Raw genomic sequence first — 26970 nt, 5'->3', positions numbered from 1 at the left:
TATGCCAAAGGGGGAGAGAGTCTAGGAGCTGGATTTGCTTTCATAGTCGAACTTTGTTTTGCTTTCCTTTCATTCGTGGTTTGCTTCGAACTTGGTTTGCTTCTAGTTTGCTATCGTTTGTGAGACATGAACTTATGTGAGATTTATTTCCATCATATGCTCTGAGTCATATGCCCTGTATTGTCATATATCTCTATCTTTTTGTTCTCATATTATTCTCTGTGCAAATCCGGTATTGTCATCAATCCACCAAAAAGGGGGAGATTGTTGGGGCATAGTTTATGCCTAAGTAATTTTGGTGATTGATGACAGTACCGTAAAGGACTAACCGTGTGTGTTAAGGTTTCAGATAACACACGTCAACGGCACAAGACGACTTGTCTCCTCATTCATGGAACGGAAGCACGGCGCTCTCTACGATTCTCTTTATTTGAGTAATAGGAAAGCCGTACTATTAAGAGGGCATCCGTAGTGGAAAGGTTTGGGTGGAATCTATCTTTGCACGCGCACACTTCACATATTCTCCCTTACCTTCATTTTTGGAGCGACCCCCGCCACTGTGTTTCTTTCCTCCTTGCAAATTGGGCCCAGCGGTAGTATCGCTGGCCCTAGCGGTAGTACCGCTGCAGCCAGCGATAGTACCGCTGGCTGGCGGTAGTACCGCCCCTGGTCAGCGGTAGCACCGCTCCACGAGCTCAGTACCGCCTGCCTAGCGGTAGTTCGTGGACGGACCTTTTTGCGAAGACTTTCCTGGCGGTGGTAGTGCTTTTGCACTACCATGGGGCCAGCGGTAGTACCGCTGCATCCAGCGGTAGTACCGCTAGGCGGCGGTAGTACCGCCCCTGGTCAGCGGTAGTACCGCTGGAGTGCCAGCGGTAGTACCGCTGCAGACAGCAGTAGTACCGCTGGAGCTCGGGCACAGAGTGGGAAAACGGTCTGATTTTTTCCCCACTATATAAAGGGTTCTTCTAGCTGTGGAACCTTATCTCTTACCCTCTCAAGCTCCATCGTTGCTCCCTAAGCTCAAAAGTGCCCGATCTCTCTCCCTAGCCAATCAAACTTGTTGATTCTTTAGGGATTGGTTGAGAAGGCCTAGATCCACACTTCCACCAAGAGAAAAGTTGATTCCCCCACCAATCCCTTGCGGATCTTGTTACTCTTGGGTGTTTGAGCATCCTAGACGGTTGAGGTCACCTCGAAGCCATATTCCATTGTGGTGAAGCTTCGTGGTCTAGTTGGGAGCCTCCAAGCTTTGTGTGGAATTGTCCCAACCTTGTTTGTAAAGGTTCGGTCGCCGCCTTCAAGGGCACCTATAGTGGAATCACGGTACCTTGCATCGTGCGAGGGCGTGAGGAGAATACGGTGGCCTTAGTGGCTTTTTGGGGAGCATTGTGCCTCCACACCGCTCCAACGGAGACGTACTTCCTGTCAAAGGGAAGGAACTTCGGTAACACATCCTCGTCTCCATCGGTTCCACTTGTGGTTATCTCTATCCTTTACTTTGTATTTGCTTATGCTTGTGACTATATCTTACTTGTCTTAATATCTCTCGTTGTTAGCTTCTTTAGGGTTCACCTCATTGTCGTATTATTTGTGAACCCGTATGTTGTTTACCTTAACTTTCTAAGATTAATTAAAAAGTGGTCGTTGTCTATTCACCCCCCCCCCTCTAGCCAACCATATCGATCCTTTCACAGATCCTCAGAGACATTCACCACGGGGAGTGCGGGCATCATGTCGCCTCTAGAACCCTGGTGGCCAAGGCGTTCCGCCATGGATTCTACTCGCCCACGGCCCTCGAGGAGGTCATGGATCTGGTCGACAAATGTGAAGGTTGCCAGTTCTTCAGCGCAAAGAGCCACATGCCGCCTTCGGCCCTCAAAACCACCCCCCTGTCATGGCCGTTCGCCGTCTGGGGACTGGACATGGTAGGGCCCTTCCAGACGGCTCGTGGTGGCATGATCCATCTCTTGGTAGCCGTCGAAAAATTCACCAAGTGGATCGAGGCCAGACCTATCAAGAAGCTTGATGGCCCCACGGCTGTCAAGTTCATCACGGATATCTCTATTCGATATGGCGTCCCCCACAGCATCATCACCGACAACGGCACCAACTTCACCAAAGGCGCTCTGGCGCTCTACTGCTCCAAGGTAGGCATCCGGCTCGACTTGGCATCAGTGGCACATTCCCAGTCGAATGGCCAGGCGGAGAGGGCCAACGGCCTGATCCTGGCCGGCATCAAGCCAAGACTGGTGACACCACTTGTCAGGTCGGCCGGCTGTTGGATCGAAGAATTGCCGGTTGTACTATGGAGCCTACGCACCATGCCCAACCGGTCGACCGGCTTCACTCCGTTCTTCCTCGTATACGGGTCCAAGGCTATTATTCCTACGGATATCGAGTTCGACTCGCCTCGGGTCACCCTATACACGGAAACGGAGGCGAAGGAGGCAAGAGAAGATGGTGTGGATCTCCTCGAAGAAGCAAGGGACTTGGCCTTGAGCCGGACGGCCATCTATCAACAGAAGTTGAGATACTACCACAGCAAAAAGATCAAGCATCTCTCTTTCAGGGAGGGAGACTTGGTCCTGAGAAGAATCCAGCGCACTGCCGGCTAGCACAAGATCTCATCCCCATGGGAGGGACCCTTCATCATCAGTAGGGCATTGCACAACAACGCATACTACTTGATCGATGCCCAAAAGCCAAGGAAGCGCAAGAGGGACGACTCCGGCCAGGAGATGGAACGTCCATGGAACGCGGCATTGCTTCGCTCGTTCTACCACTAGAAGGCAAGTACCAAACACGGAAAGAGCATGCACAAATGTATCTTTCTCCCTCTTCAGGGGTTCTCAATGAATACAATGAAAATAGCATGCCTCATGCTTCTTTTTAAAATTCATATCTAGAGTGCTCACTCTGCGAAGCCCCTTGCTGGCTCTAATAAGCTTGGGGGCTCGCTAGCCGCCCGGACGCCTTCCTTATGTTGTAGAAGAACACATAGTGTAAGCCGGACCAATCCCTGGTCACCTCGTAACAGCTTGCAAACCTGTTGCGGCCGTCCGGCTAGCGAGGCGACGCCAGGTAAGGCCGGATGCATGTAAAGTTCGACTACAGAAAGGTTGCCGGCTCGGGTTGGCTTGATCTATTTTACGATCTCATTCAGGCCGGCCTCTATTGGTTTATGTCTGAATCTTTAAGTCTTGATGGCTTCGAAAAATCTAAGTCTTGTGTTCTAAGGCTAGAAACCTCAACCCAGTCACAGACCGGCTCCCGGCTGTTGGGCTGGTGGGGTGGAAACTTGGGAATACATGGGTTCGAGAAAAAGAAGTCAACCAGGAATCAGAAGATAAAGATATAAAACAACACGCATGGCGATACGAATATAATGCTGAATATATACATTCAAAATGCATTGGCCCACGGCCGAGGTTCATTAACCCCCCCCCCCCAGTGGGTGGAACTGTTGGACTGACAAGAAAATTGCAGACAACGAAAACAGGACACCGACTACGGGGCTGCAGCCTCATCGGCCGCCCCGGCTGCTGCTCCTGAAGTGGTGGCTTCACCATCCCCGGCCGCTCCATAGGTGGTTGCGCCGTCTCCTCCGCGAGGGCTCCCGGCTCCGTCCGCACCGGAGTCGGCGTACGCCGCACCGCTGGAGGCGGCAGCATTATCCACGTCGTGGGTCGTCTCGTCGGAGCTACCATCGGGGTCATAGGGCTGAAGGCCGTATAGATCTTCAGGGATCACATTGCCGCCTTCACCCCGCTCCAAGTTAAGCAAGTCCCAAGCGGCGTACTCGGCAATGTCGCTGGCCCTCATGCGCAGCGCCTCCTCCATGGCCTGCAGCTCCGCCTCTGAGCCGTCACGCTGAGCGACGAGCTTGCCCAAGTCCAGGTTCCGATACCAGGACTTGGCCAAGCGCAGGGCCATGTAGGCTCTAGCACGCGCGGCTGAGACGCACCAGGCGTCAAGGCGATCCCCGCCAGCTGCAAGCCAGCGGGCGAGTCGGCTCATCGACGCCGGCTCCACGCCATCCGGCCACAGGGCCGCCACCATCGACGAACCTGCGACCTGGAGCCGAGCCACAGACTCGCCCAGGGCGCGCAGGCGGGCCCTGAGGCCCACTCGAATCTCCTCCATGCTCCAGCCGGAGGTAGCATCTACCTCCTGCCCAGCCGCGCGGCGCTCCTCATGGCTCACCTCGACGGCCGTGTCGGCTGCGCCCTGGGTCTCAGGGAAGAGGACTGAGACAAGAAAAGGGGTGCAAAAACGAGTAAGAAGAGGAGAAGGCCAAGAAAGCTCAAGACAAAACAAAAAAGAAAGACTCGCGATGAAAGGCGCCATCGGTCTCACGGGCGCTCTCCGGGACCTCAAGCTCCCGCACCTTGCTCACTTGAGTAAGGCGGGCAACTTCCTCCTGGAGAGTCGCCGCAGATTCCAGGGCCTTGACCAGCTGTGTCTGCTTCTGGACAAGCTAGGGCCTCCTCCTTCTCCCTCAAGGCGGCGTCCTTGAGCTTCATCTCCTCGAGATGAACTGACGTGAGGCGTTCCACGTCGGCAGAATGGGAGGCGTCCTTCTCCTGCACCATACCATGCAGCTGCTCCAGCTCGACCCAGCTAGCCGCCTCGAGCTCCTTATTCTCCGTCTGGAGAAGAGCCAGTTGCTCCTGGAGCCGGTCACCAGCGTCCCGCTCCACGGCAACTTCACCCAGCCGGGCTTGGAGCCCGGCAACCTGGCCATCGGCCGCCTGGTGCTGAGCCCGCAACTCATTGTAAGCCTGCACCTGGGCATCATAAATATCCTGCAAAAAGAAAAGAAGAAGCAGGAGTAAGATTCGGCCTAGTTAAGTCATAACCAGCCCGATTCTCGGGGGCTACACCCAGTGGGTGCGCTAGCGCGCCCCCACTAAAGAAGCAAAACAAGAAAAGAGGCTCAAACAGATTCGGCCCGGCCAATGATCGGCCGGCCCAATTCTCGGGGGCTACACCCAGTGGGTGCGCTGGCGCGCCCCCACTGAAGCAAGAGGAAAAAATTCAAGACCAAGATGAGGCACTTACCCTGGTGCGCTCCTCCAGGCGCTCCAAATCACTAGCCACCACGCGGGCCGACTGCTCCACCTTGGACCGGCTGCTGGAAAACAGCGACACCAGCTCCGGGACCCCAGTGAGCGTGGTGCCCGTGGGCAGTTGCGCGCGCGCCGAATTGGCCGCCCGCCACGACTTCATGACCTGACTCCCGACCCGGCCACCATCTCCTGGCACAGCTGGACAATGGTGGGGGACGACGATGGCGCCGGCTCCAGGTGTCGGCGCGGCGGCCGGCTCCGCCGATGTCCCGGCCGGCGCGGCCTCCTCGATGGGAGTTGGATGGGCCACATCCGGTGCATCCATGGTCACCCCTGGCGCATCTGGGGCCGCGTCTAGCGCGTCCAGGATTAGTTCATGCGCGTCAGGCGCCGCCCCGGCCCTGGGGGAGTTAGGGATCGTCTCCAGGTCCACTGATGTGGAAGCGTCTGACTCAGAGGGTTGGGACCCCTCAGCCCTCGGGGCGTGCCTCGGGGCCGCCTCGCTAGCTGGCTCCTCCACGCGAGCATGCGCGGAGGGGTCGTGTCTAGCCCTCGTATGCTTCTCCACTGGCTTCTCGGCCCGGCTGGGGCGAGACTGGCCCTCGGCCGTCTTCCCCGCGGCCGTCTCCCACCGGCGCTTGGACTCCTCCTCAAGCTTCCTCTGGGCAACATCAGCTGTTACCCAGCCAGCCCGCTCGGCTACGGAGGCAGTGTCTTCCTCCACTTCCTCCACCTCCCTGTCGGGCGACGTTCTTAAGGAACAAATCTTTACACCGGACAAATGAAGAAAAGGGGGAGGAAATCTTACCCTGCGACCATGGGCACCTGCCTTCTACCGGCACCACGGCGCTTCTTGGCATCGCCTGCCCGTGCTCCGGCTCGAGGACCCGGCGTCGGGCGCTTAGGAGCCGGCTTGGAAGCTGTGGCACCCTTGCACTTCTTCCCGGCCGCCTCATCAGCGACGGTTGCCCCGGCCCTTTGACGCCGACCGCGCGTCAGCGGCAGGCTGGTAACCTCCTCCACCTCGTCGGAGTCTTCCTCGAAGGCTGCATCAGATAGGAATGAGGAAGTCTCATCGTCATCCGTCCAGTCTGCGACGGAGGGCCGCGGATACTCACCAGATGGCTCTGTCCCTTCCGACTCCAATGCGTTCTCTGAGCCTGCGGAGGACTCCGAGCAGGACTCGATCACGCCCTCGTCCTCGATCTCCGAGGCGTCGGACGCGGCCACATTGGGAGCGGGCGGACGGAGGGATGCCTGTAGCCTCTCGAACATCTACGAAAAAGGATTCAACGGCCGGCTCAGCGAGACGGCCGGCCGCGAGACAAACAACAAAGAACAAAGAGAACACTTACCACCGTAGGCGGGCGGGACCTGTTGAAGGGGGTCATCCCCCACGACCAGTTCCCGTTGTCATCCAATCGGGCGGTGGAAATCGGGTTCACCCCTCGCGCCACCGCGCTGGGGTGAACCTCTTGGTAGACGTCTGTTGCTGGCTACGCCTATAGGGATTTCCTTGGCAAATATGCAAAGGATTCCCCCGCGGCCTTGGAGCCTTGCGTTGGTGTTCCATTGAAGAGGAAAGGGTGATGTAGCACAGCGGCGGTAAGTATTTCTCTCAGTTTGAGAACCAAGGTATCAATCCAGTAGGAGGATCGCGTCAAGTCACAAGTACCTGCACAAATACAAAGAGCTTGCACCCAACGCTATGAAGGGGTTTTCAATCCCTTATAGATTGTTTGCAAAGTGAGAACTGAAAGCAAAAAGTAAACAAAGCAAAGTAAAAGTAAAAGCTGAGATCATAATTGTGAGTAGACCCGGGGGCCGTAGTGTTCACTAGTGGCTTCTCTCATGAAAGCAAGTAGACGGTGGGTGAACGAATTACTGTCGACAATTGATAGAACCGCGCAAAGTCATGACATTATCTATGGAAATGATCATACATATAGGCATCACGTCCAAAACAAGTAGACCGATACTTTCTGCATCTACTACTATTACTCCACACGTCGACCGCTATCCAGCATGCATCTAGTGTATTGAGTTCATAAGAACAGAGTAACGCCTTAAGCAAGATGGCATGATGTAGATGGACAATCTCAAATCTATGATGAAAGCCATCTTGTTACCCTTGATGGCAACAACACGATGTGTGCCTTGCTGCCCCTTCTGTCACTCGGAAAGGTCACCGCACGGTATGAACCCAAAACCAAGCACTTCTCCCATTGCAAGAATCATAGATCTAGTTGGCCAAACAAAACCCAAGACTCAGAGAGACTTACAAGGATATCAAATCATGCATATAAGAAATCAGCAAAGACTCAAATATAATTCATAGATAATCTGACCACAAATCCACAATTCATCGGATCTCGACAAACACACCGCCAAAGAGGATTACATCGAATAAATCTTCATGAAGATCATGGAGAACTTTGTATTGAAGATCCAAGAGAGAGAAGAAGCCATCTAGCTAATAACTACGGACCCGTAGGTCTGAACTAGACTACTCACGGGTCATTGGAGAGGCAATGATGTTGATGTAGAAGCCCTCCAGCTCCAAAGTCCCCTTCGGCAGGGAACCGGGAAGGGTCTCCACATGAGATCTCGCGGAAACGGAAGCTTGCGGCGGCGGAAAAGTGGTTTCGTGGACGCCCTTATTTTTTCTGGGATTTTAGGGAATATATAGGCCAAAGAGCTAGGGCAGGGGAGCTCCAGGGAGGCCACAAGCCTGGTGGCCACGGGCCCCCCTAGCCGCGGCTATAGGGCTTGTGGGCTCCCTGTGGGCCTCCTGCCTTGGCCCTCAAGTCCCCCGATCTTCTTCTGTTCTGGAAAAATTCATTTCGGGGATTTTATTCCGTTTGGACTCCGTTCCAAAATCAGATCTGAAAAGAGTCAAAAACAAAGAAAAAACAGGAACTGGCAGTTGGCACTGAATTAATAAGTTAGTCCCAAAAAAGATATAAAAGGTATATAAAACATCCAAAGTTGACAAGATAACAGCATGAAACCATCAAAAATTATAGATACGTTTGAGACGTATCAACGTCCTGCAGGGGTCATGCCAGACGCTCATCTGGCAGACCAGATGTGGCCGCCTCTGCAGCGGCAGGATCCTGCGGGTCACCATGGTGGTGAGCAGGTCGCGGCCAAGGAGGCCGCCCTTCTCCAGAATCTCTAGGTAGGCGCCGATCTGTGCCACCTCGGGAATCGTCTTGGGGGTCTTCGCCGCCCAGTTCAACTTCATCGGCGGATCGATGTTGAACGGGGGCATGTTGAGGGCGTCCTAGGCAGGGTCGGCGTTCTTCACGTAGAAGAAGCCCCTCTGCCATTACTTGATGGACTCCTGCAGCGGCAGCTGGGGGAAGCCGGACTTCGAGCGATGATGCACCAGTGCGGCTCCGCACGATGTCATCGGGCGCGGTCCGGCGAGCTTCTCTACCTCGGCCTTCTCCGTCGCGATGGACTGCTGCTTGAAGAAGAACAAGCTACGCCAGAGATCAACGCGGCGCTCGATCCCCAGAAAGCCCTCGCATAAGACCACGAAGGCCGACGGCTGCAATATGGCATTCGGCGCCAAGTGATGCGGCTGTAGGCCGAAGAAGTGGAGCCACTCGGAGAAGAAGGCGCTCGCCGGGAGCCCGAAGCCCCGGTAGAAGTGCTTGTTGAAGACAACGACCTCTCCCGCGGAAGGTGTGGGAGCGTTCTCGGCGCCTGGGATTCGCACCAGCACCTGGGAGGCCGGGGGCAGCAGCCGGAGATGGCGGAGCGCCTCGATATGGCCTTTGCAGATCTCGCTGCCCAGCCAGGCTCCCTGCGACGAGGACTTCTTCGAGGTGGAGCCGCTGGCCATGGTTGCGGCCGGCTGGTGGCTCAGCGGCGACGAAGGCGATGAAGACGAAGAGGACGGGCTCTTTCTTTCTAAGCTCAGGGAGGAAGAGAGCATCGATGCGGGGCAAGAATGGGGAGAGAATGGCCTCCTCAGAACCCCCGCGTCCCATTTAAACCCCACGGAGTGTCGTGGGGAGGGGATCCGATGCACGCGGAACCCCACTAACCCCGTGTATTACGGACGGTAGCGCTTCCCTAAGCCCAACCGTCGCGGGGTAAATTCGCACAGGATCTCTCGCGCGGAGGCGGAGGGGGGCGTCATGGCGGGACCCATGGCCCAGGCCCGGTCCCGTCACCAGTAATCACCATCATTACGACACGCGGGGCCTGGCGCGTGGCGCATTCTGAGCGACCTACGACGAAGTCGAGGCGTCGCTTCGAAGCCAGCCGGTTTCGGAGCCGGCATCCCGTGTCGCGGATGGCGGCAGAAATACCAAGACAAAATATCAAGCCGGTGAGGTCGCCCGTCCGCAGACGGCGGGCCTCTCCAGCTTCGGGGACTACTGTCGGCGGGATAACCCCGGGGTAGGCTCATCAAGCCTGCTCCTTCATTTCCTGCCCAAAGGATATGACCAAATACAGTTTCCCAAGGCCCAAGTCTTCTGGCCAGCTAGGATGCGCCTGCCGGCTGGAGGACGAGGCAGCCAACTGTCTGGCCGGTCAGGCAACCCCTGTCGGCTAGAAGCGAGACGGCTACCCCTTCCTGACCGTCTTGGCCAAGCCAGTCGGCTAGGAATGAGGCGGCCGTGCCCAAGCCGGCTAGCCAAGCAGGCTAGCCGGCCGGGGGTCCCAAGTCACATCAGATCGTAGGTCAGGACGAGACCTTACAATTAAAGGTGGCTACGTGTCAGCAAAGGTACTGGATCGGAGTGTCCGGCAGGTACGGGCGTCGGCAGCCACGCCGCTAACCTAGCCCGGCTCTGATCCATCACCTAGCATAGTGTCGGACCATCACACTCCCACTCCATTACTGCACTCGACGTGGGGAACAGTGGAGGCAGTCGTACTACCTGCCCATGACGAATGTCGCTAGACGACGCTCGACGTACAGCGCGTGCTCGGCGTCAACCTTACGCGAGAGCTTCATTGGCCAGCCGGCGGGTCCCACGGCCAAATGAGACCATGCAGCCGGCGGGCCCCTCAAGTGACAAGACAAGACCCTCGTGGGCCCCTGGTCAGCCGGCGAGGCTGCCAGCCGAGTCCCACTCTTGTACCCTTTATCCCTATTGTAGGCCGGTGGGTTCGTCTATAAAACCCCCGGTCACCCTCCATGCAGAGGGTCGGTCGAACAACACTTCACACCCACCAACCACATAGAGAGAGGTAGAGACGAGTCGGCTCCTCCCCTCTTCCTCCTCCTCAACACAGCTCCAGGAGCAACCTTGTAATCCATCCATATACATCATACACTCCGACAGGACTAGGGGTCTTATCTCTACGGAGAGCCCTGAACCTGGGTACATCGTGCGTTCCATGCTAGTACCAACCTCGTTCCCAGCGCCCTCCTTTGTCCCTTCGGTTCTCACCGACTTTAGCCTACCTATGGCATATGTTGTGAGTATTCACCGACAATAGAGCACTATGCGGGGCCAACCCAGGGCAACTTGGGTGATTTCTATGAGGCCACCGTACGCATCGCTTATCCGTCGTGTCCTAAGAACAAGATACGAGGATCCTATCGGGTTCGTCGACACGTCGAGTAGCCTTGCTGGACTTGTTTTACCTTTTATGAAATATCTTGTGCGTCGGGATTCCGATGATGCTTTGGGTTATCTCAGAGTTGAGGTTTTCCACTAAGGAATCCGAGTTTCTATGCGGCTTGTGGTAATTTGTGATGGACTGGTTGGAGCACCCCTGCGGGGTTAAATCTTTCAGAAAGTTGTGCCCGCGGTTATGTGGCAAACTTGGAAACTTTGTATAACATCCGATTCTAGATAACTTGAAGTAACTTAATCAAAAACTTGCCAACTGTGTGCGTAACCATGACCGTCTATTTCATGAGCTCCTTCTCCAACTGAGGACACGGTGGGGTTATGTCTGATGTAAGTAGGTGTTCAGGATCATTCATTTGATCATGATTAGTTCACGTATGTTATGCGTAGCTCACCCCCTTCTTTATTCTTGTACTCGTAAGTTAGCCACCTCAAATAAATGCTTAGTAGCTTGTTGCAGCCTCACCACTTAACCATACCTCACCCATTAAGCTTTGCTAGTCATTATACCTTTGGAAATGGGATTGTTGAGTCCCAGTGGCTCACTGATTACTACAACATCAGTTGCAGGTACAGGTAAAGTGATATGTTGACGTGAGCGTGATGATTGTTCTATTTGGAGTTTCTTCTTCTTCGTCATCGATTTAGGATGGGTTCCAGGCCGGTAGCCTGGGATAGCAAGGTTGGACGTCATTCTTTTATCGTTTCTTTTTGTCCGTAGTCGGACCCTGCTCTTCTACATGGTGATTGAATATGTTGTTGTATTGATGTGATCTTGTTGTAACTTGTGGCGAGTGTAATCCAATTCCATATATATACTCATCTCTTTTGTACATGTACTTGTAACAATATCCAGGAGTGGATCACTCGACAGCGGTCAAAGTTATCCTTAGTAACAAGAGGACTAAGGAAATGTTTCTCGATTATGGAGGTGATAAAAGAGTTCATCGTAAAGGATTATGTCGATACAAGCTTTGACACCAATTTGGATGACTCTGAGTAGCAAACCGGATTCGTATAGTGGAGTAGTCATTTGGAATTGTTCCAAGTGAAGCCTGGTAGCAGCATCTACAGAATGACATAGAGATTTGTAAAGTACACACGGATCTGAATGTTGCAGACTCATTGACTAAAACCTCTTTCACAAGCAAAACATGATCAAGTGGGAGACTCTTGGAAATATGCCCTAGAGGCAATAACGAATTAGTTATTATCATATTTCCTTATTCATGATAATCATTTATTATCCATGCTATAATTGTATTGATTGGAAACTCAAATACATGTGTGGATACATAGAGAACACCGTGTCCCTACTGAGCCTCTACTAGACTAGCTCGTTCATAAAAGATGGCTAAGGTTTCCTAGCCAAAGACATGAATTCTCATTTGGAAACGGGATCACATCATTAGGAGAATGATGTGATGGACAATACCCAAGCCTTAAGCATAGCGTTTGATCGTATCCCGTTTACTGCTATTGCTTTATGCATGTCAATGTATCTGTTCCTATGACCATGAGATCATGCAACTCACCGACACCGGAGGAATGCCTTTTGTGTATCAAACATCATAACGTAATTGGGTGACTATAAAGATGCTCTATAGGTATCTCCGAGGGTGTCTGTGGAGTTGGCATGGATCAAGACTGGGATTTGTCACTCCATGTGACGAAGAGGTATCTCGGGGCCCACTCGGTAATACAGCATCACAACAAGCTTGCAAGCAATGTGACTAAGGAGTTACTCATGGGATCTTGTATTACGAAACGAGTAAAGAGACTTGTCGGTAATGAGATTGAACTAGGTATGGAGATACCGACAATCGGATCTCGGGCAAGTAACATACCAATGGACAAAGGGAACTCCATAAGAGATTGATTGAATCCTTGACATCGTGGTTCGACCGAGAAAGATCTTCGTAGAATATGTAGGAAACCAGTATGGGCATCCATGTCCCGCTATTGGTTATTGACCGTAGAGGTGTCTCGATCATGTCTACATAGTTCTCGAACCCGCACGGTCTGCACACTTAACGTTTGGTGACGATATAGATATAGTTGAGTTGTTGTGTTGGTGAGCGAAGGTTGTTCGGAGTCCTGGATGAGATCCTGAATGTCACGAGGAGCTCCTAAATGGTGGTGAGGTAAAGATTTATACATAGGAAAGTGGTATTCGGGTTCCGGAAAAGTTTCAGGGTTTTTCAATATTGTACCAGGAGTGCCTAAAGGGTTCCGGGGGTCCACCGGGAGGGGCCCACCCACCCCGAGGGGCACATGGGCCTAAGAGGTGTCGCACCAGCCCCTGGTGGGCTGGGCAGCCGACCCCAAATAGGCCCATGCGCCTAAGTGGTAGGTGGGGAGGTGCCTTGAGGAGGAGGGACTCCTCCCCTTGGGCGCCCACCTCCCTTGTTGGAGGTGGACTCCTCCCCACTTGATCGGCCAGCCCTCCCTTGAGGAGGGGCCAAGGTTGCGCCCTACCTACCCCCTCCTCATATATAGAGAGGGAGAGAGAGGGCAACATGACCCCAAGGCATAGGTGCAGCCCTACCTCTCTCCGTAGATCGATTTCTCCTCTGAAACGCGTTTGCGGCAGCGCTTGGCGAAGCCCTGCTGAGACCGCACCACCACAACCGCCACCATGCCGTTGTGCTGACGGAGAGCTCATCTACCACTTCACCCGCGCTCGCTGGATCGAGGTGGTGAAGGCGTCATCGGGTTGTACATGTGTTGAACATGGAGGTGTCGTCCGTTCGGCACTTGATCGGAACGTTCATGATTGGATCGCGGGACGAATCATGATTGGATCACGAATACGTTCGACTGCATCAAGCGCATTTCTGAAAGCTTTCGCTTAGCGATCTACAAGGGTTTGTAGATGCACTCCCCCTCTCATAGATATTGATCTCCATAGATTGATCTTGGTGAGCATAGAAAAAAAATTGTTTCCCATGTGACGTTTGCCAAGAGATCACCCTGTGGATAATTAATCAACAACCTTGGCTAATGTTCCTCATGAGTGTTGGTTCAAATAGAGCACTGTGCGGGGCCACCCCAGGGCAACTTGGGTGTTCTAATATGTCCTTGTACACTAGATTATCTCGTAGTGCCCGGAGAAAGAGATATGTGTGGCTCCTGTTGGGATCTGCCCTGTCGGGCGGTCTTGTTGGATTTGTTTTACCATTCTCGAACGTCTTGTGCACCGGGATTTCGAGGATACTTTGGACTATCTCGAGGTTGAGGTTTTCCACACAACTTGTGCCTAGTTTGTGATGGATGAGTTGGAGCACTCCTGGAGGGTTAAATCTTTCTAAGAGTCGTGCCCGCGGTTGAGTGGCAACTTGGAAATTTGTTTAATACCCGGTCATAGCAAACTTGAATTAAACTCGAATAAAATACATCAACCTTGTGCGTAACCGTGACCGTCTCTTCTTGTGAGGTTTGAACCAAGAAGAGAACATGGTGGGATTATGTTTGACTCATAAGTAGGTGTTCAGGATCACTTCTTGATCATTGCTAGTTCATGTTCGTTTATGCGTAGATCACTCTTCTTATTCTCGTACTCGTAAGTTAGCCACTCAAATGAATGCTTGGTGCTTGATGCAGCCTCACCACTTAACCATTCCTCATCCATTAAGCTTTGCTAGTCTTGACACCCTTGAAATTGAGATTGCTGAGTCCCCGTGACTCACAAATTATTACAACAACACTTGCAGATACAGGTAATGTGATGCTTTGACGTGAGCGTGATGCTTGTTTGATTTGAATTTTTTTTCTTATTCTTCTTCAACGATCATAGGATAGGTTCGAGGCCGACAACCTAGGATAGTAAGGGTAGATGTCGCTTTTATCATTTGATTTCGTTCATGGTCGGACCCTGCTTTTATGTATGATGATTGCTATGAATGTTTTTATTTAGATGATCATGATTTAGCTTTACGAGTGTAAACCAATTCCATATACTCATCTTTTTTATATGTACTTATAACGATATGCATTCTTACGAAACGATGAGACGTGCTTTTACCTCTGTCGAAGTCCTCGATCCACAATAAAGATAAGACTGCATCTTAGGTGTTACACAACCCCGCCCGACCAATGATCGGCGTGGGCCCCAAACACGGGCGCGTGGTCGAGGGACGCAGCCACCAACATCCTAGCAATTGAGGCCACCTTTGCCACATTCTACTATGGCCGTGGTGGTGGCGATGGTCATTGCCACAACCGATTATCTAGTTTCATTTTATTAATTATTATATGTTTTATCAATGTAAATGGTTGCCACAACTAATTATCTAGTTTAATTTAATGTGTTATAAATGTAAATCACGATGCGACTAATTTGTCGTCCTGATTATCGGTATGAAATCAATTGTACTGAACATGTCAAATGTTGATTTTTTTAGAACAAATGACATAATGACAAATGGGCCCTACATGTAAGAAAATATGAAGGCTCAAGTATGACGAGTGTGTTCACTCTCTGCCTTGACAGCCTCAATATTGATACGGAGCAAGCTCCATATTGGTTACAAAGACTGCCGTTGCTGATATGACAACTCTGGTAGAGTTATTCTTATGCATTGTTGTTGCACCCAATCAGCGGCGTTAGAGTAAAAGTTCACAGCTCCGGTTTTTCCCTGTAACGGCACTCAAACCATATGAATAAGGCCACAAAGGGCAATGGATGCATCAGCTTAGTTCGACCATACTGAAACTATCTTAACTAAGAATGGCAAATTATCAAACTGTCCTGATACTGACAGGTAGCGCCTGACCAATCAAAGGGGAGAGGAAATCAGAAATGCTTCAGTAATCAAGCAAGTAAATCGTCTTTGCTAACAGAAACAGAAGGCCGCATCAACATTGTCATGAAAATGAACAAGTAATTTTACTCCCACGCAAACATATGCAGATATATTCCTCCGACAAGGTTAATCGATCCTCGCTACCAACCACATCTAAAACCATGTCAACAAATGGAAATAACACCACCTTAAAGTATCCACACAACAAGGCTCCTTATATTTGTATTAACAGAAGAGCAAAAAGATATAGCTGTCTGCTTTCGATGATCCAAATCCGCATGGTGCAGCGATGCACAAGACTACAATGCCCAGTCAGCGGACATCTTGTCTCCTTCCACTCACTACCCTGGCTATAAGTCTGGCGGGCGGTTTTCTTCATCAGAACGCAGAACTCAGGGCACCGCGTGCTGCCTGCTGTTTCATCTCCTGGGCTTTTCCACTTCCACGGAAGTACATGTACACTTGCTGCATGTTGAGTAAGCGAGATTGATGACCAAGAGATAGGAAAAACATCAGTTGGCTATGCTGATCAGTCTAGTACAAATTGAGCATTTCATCAAAACTGTGACATGAATTGTGAAGCTACTCATCAGTTAGGAGCATGGGGGCTAACACAACATAATCATAAACTTATGGGGAGGAAATGGGAACTAAAACATTCAATTGATTTTTGGTTGCTAACTAGTCAAGAGGTAAGCACAGTATCATGGTTAGAATAGAGAGAAAACAGCAGAGATATAATAGGCCATGCAGACTAAGATCTTCAAATGATAAGAATTTAATCGTCCAGAAAAAAAAGAGGGAAACCACACCCACCTGAATGACACCTATGCTCAGCAATGATTCAAGGCAGAACAATCCAAATCCAACGAAGTAGAATATCTGCCAAATGAAAATTCCACAATAATATATACATCAGTAAGGGGTTAAATAAGACTAGCAGGCCCACAGACCCAGTAATCACTTCCAAATGCAATCTACTCCCTCCATTCCTAAATATAAGTCTTTTTAGAGATTCCACTAGGGGACTACATCCGGAGCAAAATGAGTGAATCTACACTCTGAAGTATGTCTATATACACCTGGATGTAGTCCCCTAGTGGAACCTCTAAAAAGACTTATATTTAGGAACGGAGGGAGTACCAAGTAAACCCCTGATACTCAAATGCGTGTGAGTATAGTGCATGATGTCTGTTTCAAAATGCAAGGATTTTCTTGTCTAGCCAGTGGACTCTGCTGGGCCTCACACTGAGGCAACATAAGCAGCACAATCATTGGGGTAAAACATAGAACATGGGCCGTGGGAAGAAGATATGGACATATCGCTACATAAACAAATTAAGCAGCACAATCATTGGGGAAAAATATAGAACAAATGGCTGGGTAAGAGGAAGATATGGCAAATGGCTACATAAACAAATTAGTCCCGACTAATTGGATAAACCTGTAATGAAGACTTACCCCAACAATAAGACTCTTGGTTATGACATCAATGGCAGGCAAAATCCCACTACAGCATCAGAAAGCAAAGAAAGTTACTTAAATAAGATCAAAATAGAAGTTCTAACGCATTCTAAACAAAGAGTAAATGTTATGGTAGAATGGTCTAAAACTGAATATGATAACATGGAGGGTAAGAATGTATTCCAAGCACAACGTTCGAGTGTCATGGATGACAAGAAACAGAGCAATTTCAGTCTGTATTACCAATTTACCAAGTACCTGGTATAACATTGTACTACTATGCGTTCAGTTCCAGGATAAAATTATGTTTCTTCCATGATCCTTTGCAGAGATCAACATTGACCACAACTCAGGCAAAAAGGCAACAATGGGTTCAGGAACTTGTTACTCCCTCCGATCCATATTACTTGTATATTTGTCTAGATATGGATGCATCTAACACTAAAACAAGTACTCCCTCCGTCCCAAAATAAGTGTCTCAACTTTGTACTAGCTCTAGTACAAATTTGTACTAAGCTTGAGACAGTTATTTTGGGACGGAGGGAGTATGTAACAGCCGCTGATGTGTATAATTTTTGGATTTGCTTCCATATTCCTCACATGCCACTTATACATGGCCCTTATCTGCATGGATTTTTTGACGCCACAGTGTAAACTCCCCTACTTGCAGTTTACCTCATTTGGTGTGTGCCTGTTTCTTTCTCGATTAGGGTTCTCCACGTTAAAACTATATATCTAGCTCATTGATTATCTTTGTTATCTGTGTGTTTCCAAAATCTTCAGACAAATAATTCAATGAAACAACTTACCTTTTATGAAAAGATCACATAATCTTTTACAGACAAAAAACAAACTGTGACCAAGGAAATGCATTAACCCGTTTAGGACTTACAGCCACACAGCAAACCAGAAGTAGGTGCACAAGAAAAGAATGAGACTTACGTCAAAGAATTTCCTTTGAAAGGGAATGGGGGAGACACAGCTGACCACACGCAGAAGATTATGTGAATCTGGAAATGGACAAGGATGATCAGTAGGCTGTGAGGTTGAGCATACGTTGAAATTCAATGCGAAGATGCGACCGCATGAAACCACTAGTAAAGTGTATCTTACCATGTAAAATAGAAAAAACCACCCAAACTTCAAAGCACTCTCAGTTCTGCAACAGGCATTATAATAAACAAGATATTGTCACATGGCATATTTGGAAAGGTGAACTTCTTTCACATAGACAATAAATTCTCAACCATACACCCTACCTCATCGCGTTATAAAGAGGGCGATACCATAACACATAAGCCCCAGGGACACCAGATATGAAGTAGATAATGGCAAGCAACCAAACCATGACACCTGTTAAAGCAGAGATTCGGAGTTAATATTGTCATAGCAACTGTTATAGCAGATGTGCACAATAAGGTACACTTTAGCTATACCTTCTCCTTTAATCCATGCTGTTGTAGTCGCTATGATATTAAAGAAGAGGCAGAGAGCAATTCCTGCATGAGATCCAAATTTTACAAAAATTACAAAAAATCCATAAGATCTCAAAATGCTTTTCCACCAGATTAGTTCTCAGTCCACCAATCAACTGAAGATGGCGGGTCCCTTTGCAATATCTCAAGGAATCCAAACTTATTTGGTTCTCATTTCATGTTGATAATCACATCATTCATGCAAAATATGACTAGGAAGTCACAACATAAATACTTGTTGGTGCATTTGTACTAGGATCTAATAGATGTTCAAAACAGTAGTCGGCATTGTTAGGATAATCCTTGTGTCCTGTAGCAGACCCTTTTAGGATATTTTGGTCTTAGGTGACTTAGTAGTTAAGGAAGATTGGAAGCTGTAATAGCTAGCTGTAGACAGCAGTACAGTAAGAGCGGGTCGGCAGGGGCTGGCTTCATAGAGAAGGTGCTGGAAATGGTTTTGTCAGCATGTGCAATATAGCACCACCTTACTGTACTGTTGTCTTACTGCAGCATCAGGCACTGCAGCACCGGTCTAAAACTCCTATAGATAGGAGGGTGCATCTTGTGTAACACAAGCTTGTAGTGCATCAACAATAGAAAATGGCCCTTGCTGTGCCAGGCAGCAAGTCACCAAAACAGCTTGTGTACTTGTGCAAGTTGTGAGAAACAACAGATAAGAAAGAGAGAGGCCGAGTGACTCGGCTAGGTTTCAGTGTTAGTGCTCTGTGTGTTACAATTATGTTGCCCGTTAGAATTTTATCTGCACCACTACTGTTTGACATAGGCTGGATTAGATCTGGAGGTAGAGGAGGGGCAGGTCGCCACGGAATATGGCCACTGGCTACCACTGCTCATGTGATCTGGCTGTGGTCATGCAAGAAGAAGGAAAAGAGAGGGAAAGTAGTAGCTTGTTGTGGTTTTGGAGCAACGAGTCCAGAGACATTGTGCGTCTCTGTTTCTGTTATGTTGCTGTCGGGCTCCAGTTCAGATTGCTTGACTGATCTTTATAAGTTACAACGGCTCTTCTGATACTATTGTGGCTGATCTGATCTATGTTGTGGACTTGTGGTGCTGTTAACCAGAGAATCCAGGTTCGTAATCTATTGACAGACCATATTAGATTCTGGATGTAAACTTGTAATCCTTACAATAAAGGGATTGGAGGTCACGTAGAACACCACATAATTATTTTCCAAAATTATTCTACAGTACTCAAGCAAAAAAAAAAGGCAATGGCAGCACAACATATTCATACCGAACACCACATTTTTCACATTATCAGAGCTTACCCAAAAATGATGAAAATGCAAGGTACTGCATTTTTTGTAGATGGATGGGTATCTCATTTGAAATGTTGTGGTGAATGAGAGGGAAAAAGGGTGGCCAGTTTTTGTCTTCTATGACAATGCCAGCTGAAAACGAAACAAAGAAATAATTAGGAGAAATGCACTTGTGCAAACACACTGCTAGGGAAATCATAAGTACTCCCACTGTTCATAAATATAAGATGTTTTAGATAGTTCAATATGGACTACATACGGACTGAAATGATTGAACAAACACACTAAAACATGTCTATATACATCTGATTCAGAAAAAGTTAGAACACCTTATATATGTGAACGGATGGAGTATAAAACTAAATTTGCTCTTGCCATAAGAAACAACAATTGTTTGTACTCAGACATCCCAAATTGGAGCCTTGAAATGGCCAACTCTAAATTATCAAAATCTAAAAAAAGGAACATTGTCAGCAAATATTACCAATATCCATGCAAGTTGCAGGGTGACACACTGATAACACTGGTGTCCCGTCCCATGTCCTAAACTCTAAAATGTATGTTGCTTTTTTAAGAAGAATTCTAAAACTCTGTGCACTCCTCTCAAAATGAGTGGGCAGGCTACAGTTTCTTGGTACACTTCCTGGTGCACAAATTGCTTTCATCAAGCATGCTTCTGTCTTCAATTTTTCATGCCAGTGACATGACCAAAACAAAACTATTAAAGCTATTCAACAAATGGAAAGAATGTGAGTTGTACCTCGCGACGCAGCCTCTTCCTTCCTTTTCAATTCCTAGGGCAGGGAGACGAAAAAAGAGGAATCATATCAGCAGTTGGAGAAGGAACATCTCATATGGTAAATAAAACATGTATCCGCATATATTGAATACACTACAAACAGATAATCTTTCTTTGATTTAAAATACTCTGACATCTCACTGTCAAAATTCAACATATTAAATAACAAGCTCAAGAAACATGATTCTCACAGATAAACCGTTTTCACCGTTTTGACTGGGGAAACAAAATTGTATAGATCATTCATCACTCGGATATACAATGCCATAACCAACCAAATTTAGCAATAAGTTGAGATGTAGATTCCCCTATCTGGATAACAAGACCAAGGGGCAAAAACAGGTTAAAGCGTAATGGTTCTTGCACCTGTTCTTGGGAGAAATAGTAAATCAGAAAGAAGAAGAAAAAAGTCAAATGATTGTTGCACTGCATATATGTTTGTAAATTTTCATCAATTTAAGATAAAATTGTGTTCTGAGTTAGAGCAACGCATTGTTTTCCTCACACAGCACAAATTTATCTTACATTGATGAAAATTGAAAATTCAGAAATTTTTGGAGTGCACAGAATATTGTTCCCGTTAAAATTCACATGCCTGTTTGTACACCCTTTATTTTCCAGCAAAGCTGTTATATGCCCAACCCTGCAAGATGATGCATGTTTCTGCCCCTATTACTCGGCCTCAAATTGCATCACTAGCAAGTAGATAGTTCATCGTTCCGGTAGCCATTTAACCTCCTAGGCTCCTACTGCTTAGGTCAATGCACAATACCTATTCAATAATCCCAATACCCTAATGACAATTACAGTCAACTGCTTTATTAGTATTGGTAGGTTGAGGACACGCAGCTTCTGTAGACTCATACCAGCACACCATACAAATTGACCATATTGTCATTGCCAGATTAGAAGATAATTAATATACAGCATCTATAAATTATCGGGATTTTAGGGCTACGATAGCTACCATATGCAGCAGTAATGATCTGAAAATCCGAAATCAACATAAATAAGGTTTCATTGGTTCACTGGTTGTATTTATAAAGCGTCCCGCTTCAGACGCTTTAAGCGTCGCTTAAGCGACAAGGTGCCCTGGCAGCGCCTTAGATATTTGCCCGCTTTAGGCGCTTAGGCGTCGCTTAAGCATTAGAGCGGGTGGTGCCCGCTTTAGGTCGCTTTACCGCTTGATAAACAATGGTTGTAACACTAAATAAAGCAATGCCACGGTTAGCATATCTAAATCATAAAACACGGAAATGCTGTAGATTTTAGATTTACATATGATGTGCCACCACTTATGGAAAGCTGGTAATTAGCATATCAATATTTCTGTAACTGACTAAGAGCAGCAGAACTGTCCAGTTACTCAGCAATTGTAACATGCATACCTTTTCTCTTTTGTTTAGCTCGGCTTCCATCGCCTGGAGTTCTTTTTCCTTTTTCTTCACATCCTAATGGCGATAGCATGCATGATATAAGGAATCATATATAAACAAACTACTCAAGGGATAACCACACAAGCATTCTTTTAGGAACTTAATCAAAACTAACTTTACACATGAACAGTGTAAATAAAGGAATAGCTGCCACGTTTCGTATACAGTATCACCCATTCAGTCAATTTTATAAGGCAAACTTTGACCTGGCACATGGATGATGGATCTTTTAAGATTGAGAAAGTGACCAGACAGAATGACTAAAGTACCCTTCCATAAACTGTTTTGGAAAGATGTGAGAGAATAATTTATATGGTTGGTCATGCATATGTTCTTAAAGTTAAAAGATAATGAAACAAATAACGACAAAAATATAACAAACTTATTTATGCTAGAATGTCTTATAATTTTCACCAAAACTAGGAAACAGACCATCAGACTTATAAAAATTCTCAGAAGTACTTGATGATGCATAAGGAATTGATAACTGGCAATGGCGAAGAGAGCATCTATGCAATTGCAGTAAGAAGCTAGCTGACACAATTTTTTCGAGTGAAGAAAAACTTCTCAAAACTATACGTTAATACGTACCTTTGTTGAATCCATAGGAATGTCCACATTATAGAAACCCGCTGGCTCGTGGGAGAGAGGTGAGAGTCGAGAATTGGAGGCAGGGGGAACACTCCCTCCCTGTAGAATATGAAGCATTTGGAAGATATTAGGAACGGAGAGCTCCAAAAATAGAAGCCTCTGAGCAACTTATAAATAGCATGATCTTCCTTTTGCCAACAACTAAACTGCTGCCGAACATCAATATTCTATGTAATGTATATGTATGGACTGTCAACATATCATAGCATACAATGAAAATCAGAGGAAAGAATCTAACAATACAAAAACATCCCAAAAAATGACGGGTGATGGGTGCAAGAATTGATGCATGCATGCGCAGTTACTTGATTATTAGAACTTGACACAGGTTCCGGACTAAGATACCCAGTAATCAGTAGATATGCACGACATAAATCTAAAATATTTTGGCATGTTGTTGAGGATGGCCTGCCAATGCATATACTTTCACGGGCATGTGCATGGGCACATTAAGAATGTGATCACGGTGGGGGGTGTTTAAGTAGATTACAATGAAATGTTGCTCCCTTATCTACATCAGTTCAATGACATCGACAACAAATAAACCTATCTGGTGGTACAGAAGAACTTGCGACATGTGGTTCAACCTTGGCTCCCACCTAGAGCCTAGAATGTAGAAACCTCGAACCCAAGATTTTTATCCATGAGCTATCCATACATTTTTTTTGTTTCACGAACATACCTATCCATACATTGCACATCACGTTAACATTTTTTGTTCCGAGATATGTAGCTTGTGGCACATTGGTAAATTTCTAGAAACCGATTGAATTACTGAGCACAAAAACAGCGGGTCTGAAAGTAGTGACGTCTTAAAATGAACCCAAGGGGGGCACAGAAAGTGGCTCATCCTCTAGCTGACAAACAGTACCAGCATTCCACCATATATAATGTCGAAGTCCCTAATGTTTAACATAGCATATGGTAGCAACCGAGCTCCAACAACCTCACACTAGCATTCAGTAGCTAATTAACAAGTAAACCAAGTGATATAAGAGGGTATCACAAATATCAAAGGCACCACATTGCTTTAATCTGCAACGGCGCCAAATCCCAACCAAGCTACATTTTAGTTCATGCTGGTTTCCAATCACCTACCACAAGCTACCAATACATCCACCGCGCGGCCCTAGTTCATCACACGAGCACAGATCCAGAACTAACCGACCGCTTCGAGAGCAATCAGCCGACACAGCCTACAAAGCGTAATCGCCGACTCGAAGCGCGCGAATCCGCATCTCCCCATCGCGTCCCCGTCCCACGCTCGGGGCCTCGGATCCAGGCAATGCCGACCCCGAATACGAGCACGGCCGACGCGGACCGGGCCAAGGGGAAAGAGAAAAAGGGTAGCCCGAGATCTACGCAAACGGGGGGGAAGCATCTGGAAAGCTCGCGCCGACGGGCAGGGCGAGGAACCGAGCACTCACGGCGAAGGGGTTGACGTCGTCGTCCTCGAAGCCGTTGCGGCCCGCCATGGGTCCGGCCTCCTTCTCCGACGGCGGCGGCAGGCGACGTGGTGGCAGCCAACTGCGTGCGGCGTGCTTCGCCTCCTCCCTCTCTACTCGCGTTGCTTTCTAGTAGTACGGGGTAAAAAGAGGGAGACGCGGTGGCTGCGCGCGAGGTAGTCCCTGGCAGGTGGGGCCCAGGAATGCGAGACGCCAACCTGGGCGTATGGTGCGGGTCTGTGTTGGTTGTTTGCGGTGCGGTGTGGTGTCCCTTTCGGCCCGCGAGCAAGCTGAGATCGAGGGTCACCCTTCGGCCTTTGCCTATCCTCTTGGGGTTTTTTTGCCGTGCATTCGGATCCCTGCGTTTCGAGTACAAACCGAGTAAGCTTTTAAACAAATGCAAACCGAGTAGATATTCTTCTTTTCTTCGACTAAAGGAGCTCAAAGCTCCCGATTTCATTGCCTAAAATTGATAAACAAACATTAGTATATTTTGTACAGCATTTTTCCCGCGCATACGCGAACATAACCATTATTCAATCACTGCTAACAAAAACCAAGGACATGAACTACCAACAGCACAGGATAACAAGACAATGGCCTTACAACATCAAGAGACATAGGGCATGTTTTGTTGGTGGCCTCGGCTTCATGTCTGGTACTTTTCGCTCATCTAAACAACATGTGTTTTGTTGGTTGCCTGGCCGGTTGAAATATTTAAATAATTTACTAGCATCATTGAAAAGTATTGAACGTATACCTAGCCATTCTTTGAGATGGGTCGGGCTTCGGGTCAAGCCTAAGCAAGCCCGACAAAAAAAAGCCAGGCCCGTATGTCGGACCTAGAAATCAGGCCCAGGCCCAACCCATCAGCATAAAAGCCCATCGGGCCTCTTCGTTGAATCATGAATATGGCGAAACCGGATCGGCCTTCGGGCTTAAAAATCTAGGCCAAGGCCCTGCCCATTGGCACCATCGGGTCGGGTCAGGTTTTTTTAGACCGTGTATCCATGGCCACGTATAATTGAACATCCATAAGCTCAACGATGCTAGAAAACAGTGCCCGGGCAGCTACCCAGGCGTCTTTTTTTTCAGCGTTTGGTACAGGCTAAGCAAACTGGGTGAATTAGATTTCAAGCTAAGCAAAATTTTAGGTAACCACGCAAGACTACCAATAGCTTTTCTAGGATAGCAAGCAAACACTCTCCAAACACATTTCACGGAGGCACCAGGTTAGGCACGATTTAGTATGGACACTATTCAAACACACCCATAAACCATCAACCACGCCAGATTCACTTCCGCATAGTGAGAAGTTGATAGATATTCGGTTCTCAAACTTGACGATTAGGTGTCTCATAACAACTGTATATACTTTCACAAGGTGATGTTCTCGTCGATTGCAAGGCTTCTATGGTAACTTCGCCAATCTTAAAACCCGTCAATTTTGTCTCCCGTTTATGTTTATAGGGGTAGTGTGTGTGCACGCGTGCGCTCATGGAGATGAATGTATGTACGTGTTTGTGAGCATGTGCGTCTATAATATTTTTCTCAACAAATAAATGGGATACAAGCCTTGTAAAAAGGTGAGGTAGGATCGAACCTAGAAGTCTAGACCAAGCCCAACGTCCCACTTTTTTATGTGACTCTGAAATTGTTGCAACCTGTGGGCGTGTTCTTGACCGTTGATCAGATGTCGATTAACACCTTCCTAGTGTTGTGTTGTTCGCACTTGTGAAGGCATCGGAATTGTGTGGTGTTCCTTGGTTTGCGACAATCACTCCCGCTTCTCCACGAGTGTTGCTGCGAGAAAGCTACTCTTTGACGTTGGTTGTTGCCCATGCTCGCGCTCACCAAAACATGAGCACGTAAAAAAAATGGCGGCTGACATCCCGACCCACCAATCGCCAACGATTTGGTGTCGAATCATGTGAAAATAACTAAGGTGGGTTATTTCTCGAGAGGTAGGGCAGATACGCATGCCAAAAAAGTTAGAGCCCTTCCAAACAGACAACCAAGTCTTGGTCAACACACATATGTTGACTAGACAGATGAAGGCTCGTACCCAAATAACCCCTTTTATTCTTGGTTGATTGCCCTTGCAACCTAGCTTGTGTTCTATCCACCTCTCCCTCTTTATCTCTATTCTTCTTCGCCCACAATGTTGTAAATACAATCTCTCTTTTTTCTTAAATGAAATACAATCTCTTTGATGAGCAATCATGTTGTCCCGTCAAAAAGAGATGAGTGTCTCAACCTACTTTTAATATTTCATTTAACATAGCATAATTGTCTCATGGTTTATTTACATTGTCATAAATAAGTATGTCCACCACGAAGACTATAACGCACCCTCTTATAAGCAACAATCTTGTGTTATCTCGGGAGAGGTAGCGCGGATACACAAAGTTTACAACGAGCCTTTTCTCTTCCTTGGATGATCAGGTGTGGTAGTTCCATCTATGTGAAAGGAAGATTTGTTGCATGAACTCTAATGACCATGGTCGATATTTTGAAGTTAGTTTGTCGGGGTGTTTTATGGTGTGTGTGTGGGGGGGGTGTTAAATGTTCAAGACACAATCAACGAAGAGTGCACAATGCACAAAATGTGTCGCGATATATCAAGAGACGTGTAATTATAAGTTGTACTTGGTTGTATATGATGGTGCACCTACCATTGGGGCGAGTCGGGGCGGTCTCGCAAGATTGTCAACAACGAAGCAGCGCCCCCCTTCCGTGTATATTCTTTCTCTTAACTTTTTCATCAACGAACAGTAGACAACAACATTGATAGATTCATGGTGACCACAATAATGTTGGCTTATTTTTGCACTGCCTTGTTGAAGAGATACATGAGTGCATGAGGGATAGTGAGATGCAGTTTGGGATGGATTGTTCGGCTTGCTTGTGGGGGATACACGAGGACAAGATTGTCTTTGT

At 47.8% G+C, this 26970-nt stretch overlaps 1 protein-coding gene across 2 annotated transcripts; it reads right to left on the bottom strand.

Annotated features, from left to right (window-relative positions):
• Nucleotides 1–15544: 15544 nt before the first annotated feature.
• LOC123443251 (secretory carrier-associated membrane protein 3) lies at nucleotides 15545–24186 on the bottom strand. 2 transcript variants are annotated; one of them, XM_045119573.1, is made up of 12 exons: nucleotides 24013–24186; nucleotides 22526–22624; nucleotides 21887–21949; nucleotides 20460–20493; nucleotides 19709–19831; nucleotides 18381–18443; nucleotides 18204–18297; nucleotides 18058–18103; nucleotides 17887–17954; nucleotides 16942–16990; nucleotides 16297–16362; nucleotides 15545–15945 (listed from the first exon to the last, which is right to left on the bottom strand). In XM_045119573.1, the coding sequence occupies exons 1-12, from the start codon at nucleotides 24058–24060 to the stop codon at nucleotides 15859–15861; spliced, it is 840 nt and encodes a 279-aa protein (XP_044975508.1). In that variant the 5' UTR covers nucleotides 24061–24186; the 3' UTR covers nucleotides 15545–15858. The 2 variants fall into 2 exon arrangements, with proteins under 2 accessions (XP_044975508.1, XP_044975514.1); XM_045119579.1 differs by having other exon boundaries at nucleotides 21887–21940; nucleotides 24013–24168.
• Between the last annotated feature and the right edge of the window lie 2784 nt (nucleotides 24187–26970).

Source organism: Hordeum vulgare, chromosome 1H (genome assembly GCF_904849725.1).
Source record: "Hordeum vulgare subsp. vulgare chromosome 1H, MorexV3_pseudomolecules_assembly, whole genome shotgun sequence".
Lineage (NCBI taxonomy): Eukaryota > Viridiplantae > Streptophyta > Magnoliopsida > Poales > Poaceae > Hordeum > Hordeum vulgare.
Note: the sequence above shows the minus strand (reverse complement) of the source record. Positions and strands in the feature narration are given on the sequence as shown.

Bases quoted from the DNA above. Each gene is read 5' to 3' on its own strand.
- LOC123443251 (XM_045119573.1), bottom strand. From the start codon at position 24,060: ATGGCGGGCCGCAACGGCTTCGAGGACGACGACGTCAACCCCTTCGCC. The intron at 21,950-22,525 runs GTACGTATTAAC...TATCGCCATTAG, and splicing joins TTCCTATGGATTCAACAAAG to GATGTGAAGAAAAAGGAAAA. The intron at 16,991-17,886 runs GTAAGTCTCATT...CTGATGCTGTAG, and splicing joins TTCAAAGGAAATTCTTTGAC to TGGGATTTTGCCTGCCATTG.